The sequence below is a fragment of the Camelus bactrianus genome, chromosome 1 (genome assembly GCF_048773025.1).
Source record: "Camelus bactrianus isolate YW-2024 breed Bactrian camel chromosome 1, ASM4877302v1, whole genome shotgun sequence".
Taxonomy (NCBI): Eukaryota; Metazoa; Chordata; class Mammalia; order Artiodactyla; family Camelidae; genus Camelus; species Camelus bactrianus.
The window spans coordinates 50,925,037-50,941,484 of NC_133539.1; the positions used below are offsets into that span (position 1 = coordinate 50,925,037).

Here is a 16,448-nt window from a genome sequence, read left to right on the forward strand (position 1 = left end):
AAAGCATGCTAGATAGCAGAAAGAAATCAGCATTTAAAATTTGCCACTGAAAACGTCACAAAACAAAAATTAACGACTTCAGGTTACTGGTTAGGCATGTTAAGAGCTTAGACGCCGCCATTCCAGCCTAACAAAACAACTTTTTAGCTAAATAGACTGAAAAATCAACAACTCTTCCTGGATCTACAAGAGAGGGAAGGACACAGGGCAAAACGCTGCCCCCCAGACTAGAGAGACCAAAGGGTGAATACAGGGATTTACAATTTACCAGAGCGGAGACTTACAAGCAGAAACAGCCAGAACAGCTCAAGGAACCCACTGCCCGGCAGTAAAGCCTCAACTAGATCTGACGATTTGCTGTAGCCTCAGCGTGGACAAGCCTGAGAGTTAAAAACTCCAGAGGGATGCAGTCATAAGGTGGCCCCAACAATATTGTGAGATTGTGAGCTCCTCCAGGAGCTTGACCAGATTCCTGCAGTAAAAAATCTCGAAAAATCCCCCCAGGCTTCCAGCAGAGGAAAAGAAAAAGGAGCCATTTTGAAATACACCCGAGCATTCTGTTCTCCTTAATAAGGTCTACGCTCAGGGGAAACTAATTAACCAGAGCCTGATTGACCTGGAGAGTAAGTATCCAACTTCAGCCCACTCTCACCGTCCTGTCCCACTTAAGGGGGAAGAAAAATGCTGGGAAATGTTTGTGAAATTCACAGTTCAGAGGCACCAGCTCACTAAAAAATTGAGACCTAATCACAGGACTAAAAAAATGCTTCCCCTCCCCCACACCACAAGGACACTAAAGGCCTATTTCCAGCAGTTCTTTTTACCCAGTACATCACATCTAGCTAGCTATCAAGAAAAAAGTACAAGGCATACCAAAAAGCAAAAAAAGGCAATTTGAAGAGACAGAGCATGCATCACAACCAGACACAGCATAGATATTGGAATTATCAGACTGGGAACTTAAAACCACTATAATTAATACACCAAGGGCACTAATGGAGAAAGTAGACAACATGCAAGAATAGATGGGCAATGTCAGCAGAGAGATGGAAATCCTAAGAAGAACCAAAAAGAAGAGCTAGAGCTAAAAACCACTCTCACAGATGAAGAATGCTTTTGATGGGATTACTAGATTGGACACAGCTGAGGAAAGAATCTCTTAGCTACAGGGTGTCTCAACAGAATCCTCAAAAACCGAAGAGCAAGGAGAACAAAGACTGATCAAAACAGAACGAAGAGCTAAGGACTGTGGGACAAATACAAAAAGTGGAACATATGTGTGATGGGAATACCAGAAGGAGAAGAAAGAGAGACAGGAACATAAGAAATATTTAAAATAATAATGACTGAGAATTTCTCCCAACTTAATGTCGGATACCAAACTGCAGATCTAGTAAGCTTAGATATCACCAACCAGGATAAATGCCAAACAAACAAACAAACAAACAAACAAAAAACTACAGTAAATGAAAGACAAAGAAAAAATACTGGAAGAAAAAAAAACATCCAGAGGAGAAAAAAAACTCTTATCTATAGAAGAACAAAGATAAGAATTACATCTGACTTCTCCTCAGAAATCATGTAAGCAAGAAGAGTGGAGTGAAATTATTTAAAGTGTTAAAAGGAAAGGAAAAAAACCCCACCAACCTAGAATTCTGCACCCTGCAAAATTATCTTTCAAAAATGATGGATAAAGAGTTTTACAGACCACCAAACATTGAGGGAATTTGTTGCCAGGAGACCTCCCTTATGAGAAATGTTAAAAGAAGTTCTTTAGAAGAAAAATGTCAGAAATTTGGATTTAGATAAATAAAGGAAAAGCATTAAAGGAGTATATGAAGGTAAAATAAAAACTTTTTCTTATTCTTAATTGATGTAACAGATAAGAGTCTGTTCCAAACAAAAGCAACAATGTATTAGATTATGTATGCTTATGTATGTGTGTGTATATATACATATATATGCTTGTGTATAAGTAAAATGAGTGCTTACAGATAAGCTTATATATAAGTGAAATGAATGACAGCAACTAAGATGCCCCTTCGTAGGTGAATGGATACATAAAATGTAGTACATACAGACAATGGAATATTATTCAGCACTGAAAAGAAATGGCTATTGAGCCATCAAATAGTGGAAACTGAAATGCACATTACAAAGTAAAAAAAGGCCAACCTGAGAAGGCTATATACTGTATAATTCCAACTATATGACATTTTGGAAAAGGCAAAACTATACAGTCAATAAAAAGGTCAGTGGTTGCCAAGGGGGGACGGGGCAGTTATGAATGGACAGAGCACAGATGGTATTTAGGACAGTGAAAATACTCTGAATGATATTATAATGAGGGACAGATATCATTATACATTTGTCTAAATGAATATACAACACCAAAAGGAACCTTAAGGGAAATTAAGGACTTTGGGTGGTTATGGCATTACTGTTGGCTCATTCTTGGTGAAAACGCGCAATTCTGAGACGTGGTGTTGATGAGCAGGCTATGCATGTGTGAGGGGAGAGGTATATGGGAAATCTCTGACCCTTCCTCTCAATTTTATTGTAAACCTAAAACTGCTCTGAAAATAAAATCCTTCTTAAAAACCGACTGCTGAAATTAATTATGTGGAAAACAGAATTGTAAGATACTTGGGCTACAGTATCAACTATTCAATTAAACACCACTCTGGATGTTGCTATGAAGGTATTTTGTAGGTGTGGTCAACATCTCTAATCAGCTGACTTTAAAGATTATCCTTGATAACCAGGGTGGGCCTCATCCCATCAGCTGAAAGCACTTAAAAGCAGAACTGAGGTTTCCCTGAGGAAGAAGAAATTCTGCCTGAAGATGTAGAATCAATTCCTGCCCAAGAATTTCCAGACTGCTAGCTTGCCCTGTCAACTTCAGACCTGCCAGCCCCCAAAATTACATAAGCCAATTCCTTTGAATAAATCTCTCTTCTACCTCCTACTAGTTCTGTTTCTCTGGAGGAACCTGATGCTACAACAATGTTACATCTTCAGAATGTTGTTAACCTTGAACATGGGATATTTTAGAGATTCTACTGGACTCACCTTGAAGGATTCTGTAGGGCCTCAAAGAAGGATATTCATAAATGATAATCTTTGGGAAAACTCCTTTCTCTGCTACTGTGAAGCAAGTTTTATATGGGTGAACCTATAAAAAATAAAATCTCACTAAAGTATTAAAAGGGAAATTGTCATATAAACAGTTCTATTAATACAGTACTTAGTATCTGTTACTTTATAATTTATTAGGATCAACTCCAGTAGAAAACTCAAAACTAGGCATCTTTTTCCTACAACATGGATGGACCTGGAGATCATCATTCTAAGTGAAGGAAGCCAGAAAGAGAAAGAAAAATACCATATAATATTACTTATATGTGGAATCTTAAAAAAAGACACAAATAAACTTATCTACAAAACAGAAACAGAATCACAGACATAGAAAACAAACTTGTGGTTACCAGGGGTAAAGGGGGTTGGAAGAGGTAAATTGGAAGTTCAAGATTTGCAGATACTAATATATATATAATAGATAAACAACAAGTTTATACTGTATAGCACAGGAAACTATATTCAATATCTCATAGTAACTTATGGTGAAAAGAATATGAAAACGAATATATGTATGTTTATATATGACTGAAACATTATGCTATACACCAGAAATTGACAACATTGTAAATGACTATACTTTAATTAAAAAAAAAGGTCATCTAACAAATTCTTGACAATGAATATAACTTAAACTGAAAACAAGAAGAATACTCATTTAAGTTTCACTTTCATTAATAGAGGCATGTCTAACTCTACAATTTAAAAAATTGCCATCAGAAGAAGCTAGAACATTGAGCAGGCATCAGAATCACAGGGAGGGCTTATTAAAGCTCAGATTACAAGCCTTAACACCAGGTTTCTGATTAGTAAATCAGGTCTGGGACCTGAGAATTCAGTTACAATTCTAACAAGTTCCCAGGTGATGTTGATGCTGCTGGCTCGGGGTTGGGGGGGGGCACTCTTGGAGAACAGCTGAGTTAGATGAATTGTTTACCCTGCATATAAATTAACTTACATATTTGAATTAAAAAATTCATGTTTCCAGAGTAGGTTACATCACAATTTCTAAAATTTCACCTTGGACAAACTTACCAGAAATGGATGTAAACTTAGTGGAAGTGTGAAAGATAACAATATTTCCAAGCCAGAAGTAGAGGAAAATATAGTAAATAAGCCCTTGACAAACTACTTGTGTCAGCATTTCAGTAATAGCCATATAAATTGGATGGAATCGTAGGTTCACTTCTGTTACTTTTGTTTATTCCTGCCAATGTGCAGGAAGAGTAAATGAGTAGTCAAAAAATAAAAATAAAAATAGGCTGTTATAAGAAAAGCTATTTAAAACACACATTTATAAAATTCCACTTTCAGTTACCATTTTGCAACTCCTGATTATATACCTTAGGGAGTATTCTCGGGCACAGAGGGCACTGGAAGTCCTTGTACCCAAGATTAGGTTCTTGCTCTTCTTCATCCCTCCGCATGTGGGAACCTAAGACCCATAACAGGCTGTCTTCCAACTGGTAAGTCGCCTTTTATTCTTCAATTCAAGTAAATACCCATCACTTCAGCTTGGAACAAGGCTTGTGTTTATAGGATGGATACTCAGTGAGATAATGATAATGTTGAAAACAGATAACATTTATTGAGTACTTACTATGTACCAGACACTAAGTTTGACATGAATTAATTTCCTTAAATTTCACATCAACCTTGTGAGGTTGTATATCATTTTTATTCCCACCTTATTGATGGGGAAACTGAGGAAAAGAGAGGTTAAGTAACTTGCTTGAAGTTATACAGCTGGTAAATGCAAGAGCGTGGATTCAAGCCAGGTGTTGGGGCTAAGAAGAAAATGGAACTAAAAAGTAGTAGATTCAAGGGGAGGGTATAGCTCAGGGGCAGGGTGTTTGCCTTGTAAGCATGAGGTCCTGAGTTCAATCCTCAGTACCTCCAGCGCTACCAACAACAAATAGTAGATTCTATGAATTTAGTGAGAAATGCATTGAGACATTTCTAGATTCCCCACTTACAAGGGAATATTCTGTAAGATATGGGGGTCACAGAAATCTGAATGGGCATTCAGGCAAATCTTTCACCTGTTTAGGTCTTGTCTATAGTAAGTAAAAATACTTCTGCTCTTCCAGATCAGAAGCTGCTGTGGGGTTGGGTTTGCTGTTTTGCTTTATTTTTAGTGGAGACCTGGAACAGTAAGTCACTATATACTCATAGTCATACTCAACATATAGATTCACCCTATCTTTTCTGGAAGATAGTTTATATGCCCCGGAACACATTTCTCACAGGTTTCTCATAGCCTCACGGAAGAATTGCTCATCCACAAATAGATAACTGTTTCAGAAAAAGTGAAGCAATGTGGGCAGTGGAGGAAGGCCCCTGTCACGATCCAGACTCCAGAAGCCCCAGCACACATGGAGACGAGCCCCGTGGACACACGAGTGCTCGGAGTCCAGGGGGTACAGTTTAGGGTGAGCATTCTTGACCACATTCTTGACTTCACTACATCCCTAAGCACTGACCTCAAGCCAAATTATCATATAGCAAAGTAAAATGGGCATTCCAAAACTCCTGTTGGCCACAAAGTGATAGAAAAACAAGTGAGTTAGATATTGCTGAGTCCTCTGCAGATGGTGTGGACCCCAGGGCTCATGACACCCCAAGATGGCCCCAGTTGACTTCCCTCCAGAGAGCCCGTGACCCTCACCTTGGGCCCATGAACATTTGCAACAGCTGGTCCCACAGTACCAGGTACTTGTATACATCTAGCCTTGGGGTTTTTTGCTTTTTAATATGGATCCTGTCTCTTTAGATGGATTTTAAACTCTGAATTCACAGGAGTCATGAACCCTTCTTCCTCTGAATCCCTGCATGTTTTGAGCATTGGCTGCAGAGTTTTATACAATAAATTCTTGCTGAATTCATTAATTCGTCTTATAACAAACTCCCTGAAGACAAAGACTTAATTATATACACATGCTATATCCAGATAGATGATCAAGAAGGAAACAAACCTGAGATTATCTTTGACTCTTTCATCTCACCACATCCTTAGGCAATCTAAGTCCTGTTTTTGGGTCTCAGATTTCCTCATCTTCTCCATCCCATTGCCATGTCCCTGCTTCACTCCCCAGATCAAGAATCTTCAAAACCTCCTCACTCACCTCCACTTCACAACTAAATCTAACCCGATCAAACTGTTTCCCACTGCTTCCTGCAGGCTTGGCCCATTCTCTCTGCTGGAGCCACATCAGTCTTTCTGCCAGAAGCCCTGGCCTCAGCATTGTGCTGTGAAGAGGGCCCTGCACCTCCTAGTTCCTTCTGGTCTGCTCACACCCAGCAGGAAGGGCAGGAGTGGGGATTTGGTATTTGGATCCGATCCCTCTAGAAACCCTCTTGAGCATCTCATGTGGAACTGCTGCTTGTTTCAGCCCCCAATCCTGTATATTTCTCCTCCTTTCCCTCATTGTCTCTCTCAGCCTCATCTGAACGGATGGTCCTCTCATGACTCCAGTGACACCGAGAGGCATCCCTCAGGCCATTGGTTACTGGTGAGAGTAGATCTAGGGACACCTGCTTTAAGGAGCAGAGAGTAGAAAAACAGCCAAGAGTAAAGCTCAGTTGTGGGGCCATTGCTACAGGGAGGTCAGGTAATTAGAAAAGTATTCTTCAGATTTGGCTATTAAGAGGGCCTTTGGTCACCTTAGTGAGGTGATGGGGAAACAGACAGCAGATGTTTGGCTCTGGATGAAAGCTTAAAGGTCACTGGGTAAAGAGAATGTATGGTCAGAGAGGAGCCTTTTAAACTGAGAACAAGTTGATTTAGTTTGCTTTTGGGCTGAGGATGGAAAGCCCAAGGAAGTAGAGGCTGAAGATACAAGAAAGATGATGACTGATGGAGACAGACACCTGAGGATGAAGAGAGGCTCCAAATCACACACAGATCCTTTTGTCAACTGCTCGAAACTACTGAGTGTGCAATCTGTACTTCATCTCTAATGTTCAACTCTATGTTCACATCTTACCTGGCATTTAGCTCTAATTCATATGTGAATTATCATTTGTGTTATTCACCACAGTGTTTTTGCAGAATAGCAACATACCATTCAGTGTGAAAAACCTGCATGACTGTGGGAAGTCACTGAACCTCTATTAGCCCTGGTTTCCTTATCTGCAAAATGAGATGGTAGTATTATTAATATAATAGTGTACTATTGCATGGGATAATGTCAGTGAAAGCAGTGGCTGCAATCACGGAACTGAAATCCACACATTTACTACCACAGATTACTCACATAGAGGATGAAATTAACTCAAAGACTTCAAAGAGATTTTTAAACTCATTATATGCATACATATATTTAGAATTTATGGCACAAAATAAGTTCTCTGTAGAGTTTTATTTTTAACATCTAAGTTTTCTATGTCTACCTCTTTTAGACTCATACCATCTCCAGTTGACTTAAAGCTGTGTCCTTTTCAACCTAAGTTCTAAAGGTGACTGCTTTGGAACCTGGTAATAAACAAAAATAAAACGTATGTATATAGCCCAAGAAAATGCCTTAAAGACTGCTGTGCATTTCATGTAATCCCACAGTACTGCATGTGGCCCTGGCACCTCATAGTCCAGCTGGTCTACAGAACAAAGAATTTTTTTTCTAAGTTAGTAAAGACATACCCCAATGACACCAATTCCTCTGCCACTGCTACTTCGCAGGTAGGTCTGTTCCTTGGTTTTCAAATTTAGAAGGATCAGCTGGTTCCCAGCTATGTACATCACGGTATTGCTGTCCAGAAGTTGTAGGTTGGCCCGCTTTCTGCAGTCATAACCAAAGGAATGTCTGAGGGAAAGCTGCTAAGGAAAAGAGGTGAACCAAAGTAACCACCCTAGAGACAGGAAAAGCAATGAAATCAATATGTTAAAAAAAAAAAAAAAAAACCCAAATCCTTAGATAAAGATTCAGTGTTGAAGTATGAATTTTACACCAAAACTCAGAGTTTTTAAAAAATGTATTACTAATGCAATCTTGTTTTTAAATTATGTAAAAATTCTCCTACTCTGATTTAGTCAATATTTTAATTTTCTTAGGAAAATCCTGAAAGCATACTAATTTTGTTTGCAGTAAAAAATCAAGTTAAACTTTCAATTTGGGTACTATAGAGAGTAAAGTTGTCCCCTAAATAATTTCATTTCCCTCTCTCCTGCTGAAACTAAATCACATCATAATGCGGGAGGAAGTCTGTCTTTGTCATCTTTGTTCTCCTAATGCCTGTTTAGTTTGTTGACTGAACACAGTAAAATGATCCTGTAGGTCTCTTCCTTGATGCTGAAAGATAAGCCGTTTAAAATTCTGACATGCTTGTGAAATTCTGACACACCAGTGATTATGTAATAAATTCACATAAATATAATTGAAATGTTATCACATGAAAAACCATGAAAACTGACTAAATAATATGTAGTATGTAAGAATATAAAATAAATACCCTAACATTTCCTTTCTGAGATTATTAGTGTGTATGGGTGTGTAGATGAGTGTATATGTGTGTGTGCATTTATGCTATAGAGTAAAACTGCATTAATTCAAAATAGAGGTTTTAAAAATCTGAGTTATAAAACATCTTTTAAATGTACTTTATCACTCCATTCAAATTCAAATTACTATAACCCAAGATATAAATGTAATAATAGATCAATCTATTAAAGAAATTATAGCTTGCCAAAGAAACATATTATAGTGTATCTTAAGGAAATAGATTCCTATTTTCGAAGAACTCACTGCTGAACACAAAAGTTGAAGAATCATTGGAGAAATCTTTATTTCTTGAGCCCTTATTTAAAAAAAATCTGATTTTAGAGAATTCACCTTATTTCTAAGTAAATATTTTCAGAGAAAGAAATTATGTGGAACTTTTAACAAGAAGGATATATAGAATGTAAAAAAAAAAGATTTTAATGAATGCGATTTGAATTGTAAAGTACATACAAATTATAATGAACTACAAGTTACTTTCCTTATCTCATTGTCTAACAGTTAAATTGAAAAAGAGAGAGAGAATATTTCAGAACATTTGATCTGTTCAAGAAAAAGGAATTTTATCAATTTAAAAGATATAAATGCCTAAAACTGAATCTTATAAAGGCATATGAGTAAATATGTGATCCAAGCTCTAGATGAAGCTGCTCTGGCCTCGTGGTTAATATCCAAGGACTCTTTACAAAGAAAAGAGTGGAATCGACAGTCCCTGGTCTTCCAGAGTCCGGTGCAGGGCAGAAGTTTTGCCTACCCTCTCCTTCCCTCTCCCCAGACTACGCTCTCACCTTTCCTTTTTCCTCCTCCCCTTTCCCTTTTCCCAGGCGCCAGTGTCATACTTCAGAGGGCTGAAAGTATGTCTGTAACTGTGAGAGTAGAAGTGGGCTGCCATCTCTTCACGACCTTGGATGACAGTGGGGAATCAGAGATAGGATCGGCTACCTAGTATTACCATGTCTAGTTTCAGGGAGATGACTCTTACTTGCTGCTGCTTCGATCTTAGTGGGTGAGACTGTAACTTCCCAAACTCTTGCCCTATAAATCACAACCTGCTTGAGGGCAGAGACTGATTCTCACTCCTCTCTGCTTCCTGGAATGCAGACCACAGTGTTTAGAGCCTATTAAGTTGAATGAGTGAGTGAGTGAGTTGAATGAATGAATGAATTCATAACTGGAGCCTGATCTTTCCCTTCTAACCCCAGAGGACAAGGCAGCCCCTAAGCAGAGCTCTGAAAGTGTTTTCACCTCTTCAGGTGTTCTGATATACATTCAACTCCCTTCTGTTTTATCTTACCCTCCCTTCTGGCTCTTCTTCCTAACTTCCTATCAGAGGCCCCGGGCCCTCACTGTTCATTCGTGGCCATTGAGGACCTCTGCGTTAAAACGGGGTTTAAATACCCTGTTAAGTTCTGTTTGGCGTCTTTTATGACTTATGCTGTGGTTTAGGTGATATGTTATAAATTACACATTTCTTGATTGATTTAGAAGACAGAAATGTTAAAACTGAAGTAGATAAAGAATTGAAAGAGTACATGGGGGATATATGACAGCTGACTTCTTTGAGCTTCTCACAAGAAATAGAGATTACATTTGTTCCATCTCTAGGGAGTAGGACTAAGTCTAATGCAGGACATTCCAGAGAGGCAGGTTTTGATTCAAGGCCTGGAAGAGCTCTCTAATAATGCAAGCTGTTCAAAAATGAGATAACTTTGTGTGATTGCTCTGGTTGTGAAAGTGTTTAAAAAAAAAAATCTACAGCTTATGCAGCCACTCATCCAGCGTGTGTGGAAAGGATTCACGCATTGTGCCAAAAGTCAAGGCCTCTCTGACTCCATTATTTACAAACTAGGCTTCTCTCTCTAACACAGAGATCCTTGCAGCCTGGAGCAGCAAGTCCCCCGAGGTGGGGGCCAGGAGAAGGCAGCACAAGCAAAGTTACCGAGAGGAGACGTGATGAGGAGACCAGGAGGCCTCTGATTCTGTTCCTCAAGGCTGTCTTCTCTGTACCTCATGTGATGAATACTGTGAAAGCACTAATGCCTGGCAGTGGCCCCATCAGTGTTTCAAGAAGGGAGATCAAAGATTTTAACTGACAGTCATTGAAAAGAGGCTGCCAGGCTGGTAGAGGAGGTGAATGGGGATCAGAGGCCTCCTGGTCTCCTCATCACGTCTCCTGAAAGGACAGCCAGAAAAATCATCATTTCTCATTACGGTTGTTTGGCATCAAACAAAATCTTAGTCTAAATTAAGAGCAAGCTTTTCTGTCTCAGCTTCTCTAAAGGCCAAGCTTTTTAGAATGACCCAAGACAGGGGTTGGCAAACTTTTTCAGTAAAGGGCCAGGTAGTAAATATTTTAGGCTTTGTGGGTCAGATTGTCTCTGTTGTAACTGCTTAAATCTGCCCTTGCAGTGTGATGGCAGCCATACACAAAAGGTAAATGAATGAGCAGTGCTGTGTTCCAATAAAACTTTATTTAGGAAAAAAGGCCAGGGGCCAGATTTGGTGCATGGGCTCTAGTTTGCCAACCCCTGACCTAAGAAGCTGAAATTCCAAGACTATATGTATGTAACTGGAGTGGATACACAAGTGTGAGAAGATCCAGTGGTATGTTTGAATCCGGAGTCACAAAAGGCATCGAAACAAGTTCCATATAGTTGTAGAAGAAGCTCTCTGATATTTTCTTCTTAACTTCCTCCTCTGCCTCTTCTGCAGCTGGGACAGGAGTTTCCATATACTGAGATTCTAAAAAGTTAAAATGTTTTAACTAAGAAGAGTGTCTGCTCAATCCTAAAATCATGTTTCATGAAGACGGGAGCAATGTACCCAGTCTGTCTTACTCCAGCAGTAACTACGACTACTGGCCCGAACATAGGATGCCACCCACTAATGAGCATGGGCACCGAGGCACACGCCTGTGTGCATCAGGGTGAACGCTGAGCCCTGCTCATGATCCCAGCAGTCCCAAAGAACAGTTCCCAGTCAGTTCCAAGAGAGAGTTGTTCTCACTAATCTGGGGTAGATCACTCTTTAGACCATCCCCACTCCCCAGGAAAACCCAGTATGAGAGTATGTGATCCTCAGAAATAGACTAGCCAACCCCAGAGCTGCTAAACCACCCTATCAGCATAAGATTGATGCTCTTTCTTTTATCACCCCCACATATCTTGCAATTTTTTTTAATGGATTTACAACTGTTCAGTTTGGGCAATTTGTCTTTAAAACAGTGACAACTACTGAACTGATTTTAAAAAAAAAAACCTAATAATACTTACCACCAGTGCTTTCTGCATAATCATCTTGAAGTGAACTTGAACTTCTTTCCAAATGTTCCATATATGAGTCATTGTCCCCTGAATATGATTCTTCCCCTTCAGTAAATGTTTCGTCTGTGGTATCTTCCAAAGATTTGTAATCCTCTTTCATAGCAGCTATTAAAAATCCTTTGTTTTAATAATTTCTAAATTTTAATGAAATATTTTCTTATTTCCAAAGTAGCTAGTACTTCCAATTCATTTGTGTTCTAAGTTGAATGAATTTTAAGCTCAAAAATCCCTACAAAAATCATTTTATTTGGTCACTCATAACTTTACAAAAATTTTTAAAAGCTTTTCCTGTGAGTTAATCTCTGTTTTCACTTCATTTCCAGTCCACTTCCACTTACAAGAAAATAAAATAGAAAGAAAAGAAGATTGGTCAAGTATGCTGCTATTACTTTTTTAATTCAATTTGATTTGACCAAAACTTATTATTTATAAGGACCTTTTATGTCAAAGATAAATAATGCACATTCAAGAACAAACTTGTCTGGGTATGACTACCTCTGAGTGATATCACAGGAATAAGTTAGACTGTTTGCTTCAGGATAAGCTAGAAGAGAAAGAGAGTTGGAATGGGAGTAGAACAGACCTAGGTATAAGCCAACATTCAGATCAAGTCCAAACATGGGTATGGTTCAAATATACCATGTCAAGCAGGCGAAAGGGCGGGGTGAACTTTCAGGAGAACAAGGCAGAAATGGTAAGTATGCCAGAAACAGTAGAACCACCGACTAGATCTATTTGAGATGAGGCTAAAAGATGAGGAATAAGGCCCAAGACTAACATAGATGAGGTGGGAAAGCTAAGCCAAGCCAATTAGCAAGACAACAGGACACGGTTCTGTAGGATTCGTGTATTTGTATAGAAAAAAAAAATTATCTTGGGCACCTAAATGGGCCCCACTGCTTGAATTCCCCCAAGGGAGAGCCTTGGGTAACTACCCTCCAATAACACCATTTAACAGGTATCTTAGATCTTTCTTGTGACCATCCCAAGCAAAAATTATTTCCCCATCTCAACACTAAAAACTTGACGCGTCGTCCTGCGACTTACCCCTGGGAACAGAGTTCAAGTTGCCATTATATGAGTTAAGACTGCCAGTGAGAATGAGAGAATCATTGATAAAGGAATTGGCAGTGAACACAGATAAAGGAGAATAAATCATTTGTTTTTAAATTGAAGTATAGTTGATTTACAGTGTTGTGTTAGTTTCTGCTATACAGCATAGTGATTCAGTTCTACATATAAATTTTATTTTTCATATTCATTTTCATTACAGGTTATTACAAGCTATTGAATATAGTTCCCTGTGTTATACAGTAGGACCTTGTTGTTTAGCTATTCTGTGCATAGTAGTTTCTATCTGCTAATCCTAAACTCCCGATTTATCCTCCCCCCCGATTTATCCTACCTTTCCCCTTTGGTAACCATACAGAATTTAATGTAAATTTTGTAAATGAATTGATTTCCCCAGGACCTGATCTCCTGTAACTGGATAGTAAAAACTGTATTTCTGAAACTATATTTAGGATTAGAACTAAAAAAAGTCAAGATTCCACCAGGCTACCTAACACCATGATGTTCAGTCAGAAAAAGGCAGCATCTTTTAAAACTCTTATTAATTATTAAAAATTATTAATCTTAAAAATCCTTCACTTCCCCTTCCATCTGCACTCTGTGATATCCTTCCATGCATGTCATCCAATTTAATCTTCAAACAGCTCACAGTCATCATTTTAATAGGTGAGAAAATTGAGGCTTAGAAAGGTGAAATAATTTATCCAAGATCAAACATCTCAAAGTGGTAGACCCAGGACTCAAAACTGAAATCCAGCTCTTCTTTTCCACTACAGTGGTGTAAGAGAAGTCCATTAAAGACTTTGTAGACCCTACAGGAGAAAGCCAGCAGATGTGAAGATAGGTCATTATCAACACAGAGATGACAGTACCTTCTGTGTTCCAGGAGCTAGAGATGAAATGATTAAAACACAGACTCTGCTCTTAAAGAACTTAAGGTTTAATAAGGGAATTAAATGAATAAATATCATTCTGTCATATACACTTAGATATGTATTCTTTAAATATTATTCTACCTGAATTTAATAATAAAGACCCTAAGTGTAAATTATAATCTTTACTTACATCTTGTTGCAGATTTAAAGGACCGAGACTGCCTTTCATCACTCTTTGATCTATCTGATTTTCCCCCATCAGTATCCTGATCATCTGGTTCCTTCATTTCCTCTGTAAGCACAAAATTGAGAGAGAGAAATAGAGAGAGCTGTAAAATAGAAATCACTGACAGATTTTTTTGCCCCAAATTCCATGAGAACCAAACACCATGTGTGTTGATAATCCTATGTTTGCATGGTATCCAAAATGACTTTACCATCAGGTGGGTACAGCCACCATCAGAGACCTCTGCAGAATGGCAAAATATAATCAGATATTCCCTTCCTCCAGGCAAACTTTTCACCGTGGTGCCCTCTGGTTTTCCAGAAAGCCACAGTGAAAATAAAAATTAACCCTCTGCCAGCCTTCCTTTGGTTTACCTCCTTCTCTTCCTCCTCCCATCATCAAATTCCCCTGGTGTTACTAACCAATTTCAATTTTTAAATATTGTTGAGGACACCTTCTATGTATCAAATCTTATGTTAGCTAAATTATGGTACTGAACTAGAGAGGTATGATCCCTAATTTCGTGGAGCTTGTTTAGAAAGATAGGTGTTAAACAAGCAATTAAAATATAATGAGTGTTACCAAAAATAGGGTGCTGTGCGTGCATCTAGCAAGAAGATTAAATCATGTCTGGGGTTAAGGAAGAGGCATTTGAAGACACAGGTGATGGGAGATCTTTAAAATCCAAATTCTATCATCTAGTACATTTTATATTCCTTTCAGTTTGGATACACAGGCTTGCTTTCTGTGCTCATACAAGTGACTCACTTTAGAATGAATAATTAAGTAATATCTGCTATTACAAAGCAGCGTCAGTTATGGCAGGTTGGTTGCAGATGATCACATACTGTGGGTAAACATGTTCAGATAGCCACAAACATATCTCAATGCCATTTCCTCCCTTGATTTCAAGGTTCTCCACAGTTTAAAGCAGTTCAATTCTTAAAACTATTGGTCATCTTTATATACAGATGATACTATGTCAGGCCCTGCAGATGATACAAAGATGAGCACTATACAGCCCTTGGCTCTAAACAGTTTACAGTCTAAGAAAAAGAAATTGACAATTCTCTTTTCATATCATCTCAGAATAAACTTCTCTTCTAAATCACTGATTCAGACCCATCTGAGGTTGACCAGGATGGTCTGATCATCATGATTGAAGCAGCACTCTAAATGAAGATTTCCTTGATAAAAATCAACATTTAAGGTACTGGAAGGAAACGAAACTACTCTCTAAAGTGCCATGATGCAGGCCCCAAATAGGTGGAGGTAAGGCAGTCCCTCAACAAAACTGAACTGATATTCTATTGTTGCTATTCAATTAAGAACTAAATGAAAAATTTTAGTCTGCAAATTTCAATAACACTTCAGTCTGTAAACAGGTATTGTTTCACTTTCCTATTGTTGTCATACAAATTTAGCAGCTTAAAATGGCACCCATTTATTATCTTCCCAGTTCTATGGGTCAGAAATCCAAGCACAGTTGTGACTCAGCTGGTTCTCTGCTTAGAGTCTCACAAGGTTGAAATCAAAGTGTGGGCCAAACCCTCTTCATTTCTGAAGGCTCTGGGGAGGAATCTATTTCCAGGCTCACTTAGGTTGTTGGCAGAATCCAGTTCCCTGTGGTTGTAGGACTGAGGTCTCTGTTTTCCTGCTGGCTGTAGGTCAGTTTTTCTAAGCTTCCAGAGGCTGCCTGCATTCCCTGGGTCACGGCTCCCTTCAAAGCCGGCAACAGTAGGTCAAGTACCTCTCAGTGAGTTACATCTCAGTTTTCTTTCCTGCTTCCCACCAATAAAAGCTTCATGAGATCATTTCCTACCCTTTAGTCTTTCCTTGTCTGCATACACTCATTTTTAACATCCTATAACTGAACATTAACTGGGTATAGATTCTAATCAAGAGCCTGTAAGACCTAATAAATTTACTCATAAATTGATCATAAAATGGGTAAGAAACAATTATGCTAACTGAACCACTCTGCAAACAAAGGATCTGAACCACAACAAAAGGTTAAATGGTGTCAAGACAAAAGTACCACACTTTTTGTTATCATAGACAATATAATCCTCAGGTGGCTAATACCACCATGCAATAGACATTAACATCACCAACCTAGGTATACCAGGTTGTGTATAGTATGAAAGAAAATACTGGGGCTAAATGAATTTGCCCTGTCTTCTGAACTAGCGACACAGGACAAAAAATACTGAGATTTTTAGATTTGGGGGTCATAAAGGGTGACTGATGAACCTGTGAAAAGCAGGTGAGCAGGTCAGGTAGGAGGGGCTCCTGGCGTGCCAGAGATTAGCAGTGTAAC

The 16,448-nt window shown here is 38.6% G+C and overlaps 1 protein-coding gene and 1 non-coding gene across 10 annotated transcripts in view; one reads left to right on the forward strand and one right to left on the reverse strand.

The window, feature by feature from the left end:
• Positions 1–16,448, reverse strand: part of CFAP44 (cilia and flagella associated protein 44) — a 107,862-nt gene that overhangs the window by 78,190 nt on the left and 13,224 nt on the right. For 8 of the 9 annotated variants that reach the window (XM_010970814.3, XM_045507242.2, XM_045507244.2 and 5 more), the window contains 5 exons: positions 14,093–14,194; positions 11,906–12,061; positions 11,216–11,375; positions 7,778–7,940; positions 3,073–3,175 (listed from right to left, as the gene is read on the reverse strand). In XM_010970814.3, coding sequence (XP_010969116.2) covers positions 3,073–3,175; positions 7,778–7,940; positions 11,216–11,375; positions 11,906–12,061; positions 14,093–14,189 — 679 coding nt within the window. In that variant the 5' untranslated portion in view covers positions 14,190–14,194. Of the gene's footprint in view, positions 1–3,072; positions 3,176–7,777; positions 7,941–11,215; positions 11,376–11,905; positions 12,062–14,092; positions 14,195–16,448 lie in introns of those variants that run through there. The other variant, XM_045507246.2, reaches the window with a different exon arrangement.
• Positions 4,965–5,037, forward strand: TRNAT-UGU (transfer RNA threonine (anticodon UGU)). The gene has a single exon. It is a non-coding gene; the product is annotated as a tRNA-Thr (tRNA).